Here is a 5150-nt window from a genome sequence, read left to right on the forward strand (position 1 = left end):
GGAACCTTGTAATATTTTGGAAACGGTTTAGGTTACATTAATCAGGGCTTCCTTGAAAAAGGCATGTAAGATCTCAATGGGACTCACCTGCTAAAATAAATGATAAATAAAATAAAATAAATCATACTGTATAAGAATGACAGCTGCTGGGATACTGTTTTGGGAGTGCACCAAGTGTTATTTCATTTCCTACTTCGGCTGTGTGAAAAGCCACTTAGTTTTATTAATCACAGATTGATACGGCTAATTATCAAAAGGAATAATCACTGTGCATGCATTAAATATGATGGAATTGCTCATCCAAACATGTTTAGAGGCACCTGTGGCTTAAAACAAATGTATGCCCAATTTAATTTTGATGAGAAGCCACAGAGGGGTGAGTGTAAATGAAGTGAAAGTGACTGTGATCCTCGCTCCTGTAGCAATACAGGCCTACTAACGACAACATCTACAGTAAATCCAAAAACACACGTAGTTAGAAAATCTATTCCTCACTGTTAGCCAATTGGAATTGAAATTTAAGAAGCGGTCTATAGCCAGGCTAACAATGAGGACCAATAAAAGCAAAATTGTATACGTGCGACATGCGTCATATCTGCATATGTCTTAACATCACAGATTTAACTGCTACTGAAAGTGAAATTCAAAGTGAAATATATACTTTTAGTCTGATGCTGGGCCATTATAGTAGTCACCTAGTGAAGTGAAAGACATAAATCCAGTCATAAATGACAGACTATTTTTTACAGCGTAATAATAAATCAGCTCAATGTATGCTTATGATATACAGCTCTGGAAAAAATTAAGAGACCACTGCACATTATACGGATGTCATCCTATAGTTGCTGAGTGACATTCAAATGAGTCGATGGTCATATTCAAATTTGCAGTGGTCTCTTAATTTTGAATATGACCATCGAGGCATTGGAATGTCACTCAGCAATCATAAGATGACATCACAAAAATGTGCAGTGGTCTTTTCCAGAAATATCATCAGATATCTTTCATGGGAAATAGCCTATTTTAATAAGCCCCTCCAAATTCAACTACACAGTGTAATGTAAAGAGACCCAATAACCTTGCTTTAAGTCTTTTGGCTATGGGAAGTCATCATCTGCGTCTCAGACCAAATCCAAGGGATGAGTCACAATGGAAAAACGGAAATCTTAGAAAAAGTCCATGACTCTGGTCTCGACTTGAAACACAAGCACAGACAGAGTGAAATTACAATTAAATCAACAAGCCCTTCAAACGAACAACGCCTTGCTGCACTGGTGAGATTTACGATGAAATAAATCTCCCCGGGGGGGGGGGACTGGATGGTTTTGCTCCCATGGCTTTGAAAAACACCAGTGTGGATTTCAAGTGGAGCCAGTACAAAGGCAAATGTAAACATCCAGGATGGACATTTTAACTGTCATCTCACACAAACCACAAAGTGTAGACAACTGTGCAAATATTTCCACCACTGGCTACTTCACACAGAGAAGGGACTCATGGTCAAAGATGACCATGTTCTTTAGTGGATTAACAAAGTATGCTAGTCTATGCATGGCTTTTATGGTAGGCCTGGTCTACTTTATTTTCTATTTGGGCTAGGCTTATGGTTTACAGAACCATACAATAATTCTATCATAGTAGTAATCACAATAAATGACCCTTCCATGGTGGGCATTTCACTACATTTAGGATAGGCCCTACTTCACACAACGTCTCTGCTGGAGTAGGCCACTCCAGAGTTTATGTTTGGCCACTCCCCTTAAATTGACTGTGAGTGTGCACGAGCTGAAGGCTACATCATGGCAGACGAGAATGTCAGTGATGGTAAGTGAGCAAATATATCAATTAGAATATGAGAGATGCTGTTGTCTAGAAATCTGTACCAGTACGTGGTAAAGGTCGTATATTATAGTCTAGCCTTAGCTGAATTAGACCTATTTTCTGACATGAAAAAGTAAACAAATAGTGGCTGCTAAACGTGTGAATAGTTAGCATTAATGTTAGCTTAAACAGACACCCGTCTTTCTATAAGAAGCTAACATTAAGTAACTCATGCCCTGTTAGTGTAGCTAATTCGATTTACTTCGTTTTTAACTAGATTTTGTATTTTTTTTTTTACTTTTTGTTTTATTCTGTTTTTTGTTGTTGTTTAGCTATTGTGCAGTGAGTGCAGCTGCACTAATATACTTAACTTCTAGTTAGCTTTTAACTTCTGCTACTGCCTAATAGTTAACACCGTAAGATTACAAAATGATAATTGTATTAGTGAGGGACTGGCAGCTCTATATAATATACAAAAACTTCTTTCCAGGGAGGCTGTTGTCTCTCACAGGAACTCTGGAGGAGGTTTCTCTGCAAGGAGAGATTCAAGCCAATGAACTGCGGGAAAAGCAACAAACTCTGAGCGAATTGCAGGTTGTTTGACATGCACTACAGATGTACCTTGGCTTGCTAGCTAATCCCTGTACCACCTCCACTATTATTGCTACAGGGTTCCCACAGGTCATGGAATTTCTGGAATATCATGGAATTTTAGAAAGCCTATTCCAGGCATGGAAAGTCAGGGAATTTTGTTGTAGCACTTTAGAATTGAATTGCCAAAATACATTAATACAGATATATTTCCCCGCAGAATTGGTGTATATCTGGTTATTAGCTATACTGTTTGTTTGAGTAGTTGTGGTTAGCCCAACTTTGTTTATTCAATGCCCATTTATTCATCTCCCACTCTAAAAAAGTAAAAGATTCTTGAACACTCTCCGGCTGCTCTGAAATCTTTGGTCGGTATATTGTACCATTTATTATATAGTAGGCTAGGTCATGGAATTTCAGTTTTTAAGTCAGGGAAAAGTCATGGAATTTTACATTTGACTTAGAGTGGGAACCCTGTTGCTATTAAAATGAACAGTATTATTTAGGCATATACTATTTAAATTCCTGCTGTAATATTCCTTGCAGTCAGCAGACCTATGCCAATTAAAAATGATATGGTATGCCATACAAATGAAGTGAACCATAATGATATTATTTCTCTAATGCTTCCTAAAGAGCACTGAAGAAAATGGCTTAATATTGAAAGGTAATTTAAATAGCTGAAATACATTATGGTAAGTTGGACTGATTACACTATAAGTGAGAAATAAAATATTTAAAGAACACTGACTGACTGAATGATTTAATGAAAGACAGATGCTATACCTGCTACTCACAAAAACATGAAAATTGTAAGATCTCAACAACTGTGATGTTTCTTTTTACACAAAACAGGACACCCTCTCAGACCTCAAGAGTAGCTGTGAGGCAGTTGATTTCGAGTTGAAAAAATCAAACAGTCAACTCAGTGGTGTATTGTGCGAGATTGAGCAGATCAAACGTCACAACAGCGGTCTGGAGTCACGGTTGCATGAAATCAACTCAGAAAACATGAAACTACGACTCCAGATCCAGGAGCAGGTGGAGAGGCAGCAGTCCACTCTGGCTCATTACAGCGCCTACCGAAACAAAATGGAGGATCACAGAATGGCAGTCGCTGAGGCAGAGAGCCAGATGCCCATTTACAAGGAGCTGATGGAGGCAAGACAGCAGGTCCAACAGCTCAGAGAAAAGCGAGACGCACTTGCGATAGACTTACAGAACCCAGAGGGAGAGGCTGTCAAACAAGCTCAAGTGGGTGTTATAATGATCTCTGCAATTAATTTGACACACTTTGCTCCACTTGTTTGTTTCAGTAACCACCTGATTGCCTACACACCCTACATTGTTCCTTAATGGGTCTTACAGCAATCATTCGTGTTTAAACAAGCAAGGTTGCTATGTGCAAAGTAGAAATATGATCACTATTTTTTTCATTTACTATGCCTTGAGCAATGTGTAGAAAGACCAAAGACAACAAAAGGATTGTGCAGTGCCTGAATACCAGTTTGTCAGTCATGTGTAGTAAGTCATGCATTATGAATATGTTCAGGTGATAATCAGACAGATCCCATGATCCTACATTTAGGTCAGTGCAGTTACTTACTGGCCTTTAGCTCTTTCCGAGCTGAAGTTGGCAGCAGTGCTTTAAAACGGTCCAAAACTGGAAGGACTTCTAACATATTCTGCCCAGACACGTAATGTCTTCAGTTACACCCGTGCAGAGTTCAGACTAACACAGGAGAAATGAAATATAAACAAAGGAAAGGGAGGATGCACACATTGCATTGCGTAATGGAAACAAACGTTTTGTTTCTGCAGCAAGAGATTGATGACTTAGAGCGGCAAGTATCAGTGAAAAGGAAGATGGTAGAGGATAAACAAGCATTTCTGCGGAAAGAAAGGGAGGTCCAAGCACAGCTAAGAAAGGACATTGAGGTATTTGAAACGATGGTTGTATTGCTGAAATAATAGCCTACACACATATGTTTGTGTTATGTGTATATATACTTTAGAATTTGTGTGACACATTGACAGAAAACAATGATAAATCACAGAATGCATCGATTGCATTAAAACTACATCACTGGGGATTAATCAGATACAACAGAGATGGACAAACAAGCAAGACATTAATTTTCTCCTCCCCACCATCCTCCTCCCTACCCAATTCCTCATTAGATCCAGCACAAGAGGTACGACGCCATAGTGAAGCGGCTTCGGTGCCAGCTGAGCAAGGCCCAGTCCAACCACAGGCACTTAATCAACGACATCAGGCGCATGGAGAAAGAGGTGGAGGAGCTGACAAGGCAGGTGGAGGAGTCCAAGGGGTGATGCACTAGCACAAGGCCTGGATGGTGTGAATGAATGTAGTATTAGGCACTTTGAGTATTATGAGTACCGTATATATAGTCCTCTTGATTGATATGCTATTCTGTTTTGGGTATTTTATAAAAACAAACTCAAAAGTTCATGTTGCAGACTTGTTCAACTTTGGTGGTTGTAATGTAGTTTGTTTCGGTGCCTTACATTTAAGGAGATATTTTTAAGAAAATGCATAAACATATTAAACTATTTTACTCTTACACTTCCCAAAAACTTGAGTACTATAGTTTATATTCTGTATTCTACTCGAATTTAGATATCCACTAAATTCTTATCATGACCACTGGATGGCAGTAGTGTCAACCAAGTGCCTCTTCATCATTGCACTAGAGCTGCTTTGTTTCCAATCAAAT

At 38.9% G+C, this 5150-nt stretch overlaps 1 protein-coding gene across 1 annotated transcript; it reads left to right on the plus strand.

The window, feature by feature from the left end:
• Positions 1-1812: 1812 nt before the first annotated feature.
• Positions 1813-4746, plus strand: ccdc122 (coiled-coil domain containing 122). The gene is made up of 4 exons (XM_076302510.1): positions 1813-1824; positions 3268-3666; positions 4234-4350; positions 4594-4746. Exons 1-4 carry the CDS (start codon positions 1813-1815, stop codon positions 4744-4746), a joined length of 681 nt encoding a protein of 226 aa, XP_076158625.1.
• Positions 4747-5150: the final 404 nt, after the last annotated feature.

This window comes from Alosa pseudoharengus, unplaced genomic scaffold (genome assembly GCF_046254945.1).
Source record: "Alosa pseudoharengus isolate Yale_2024_CS ecotype anadromous, Long Island Sound unplaced genomic scaffold, YU_APseudo_1.1 YU_APseudo_1.1_scf_24, whole genome shotgun sequence".
In the NCBI taxonomy this organism is placed as follows: Eukaryota; Metazoa; Chordata; class Actinopteri; order Clupeiformes; family Clupeidae; genus Alosa; species Alosa pseudoharengus.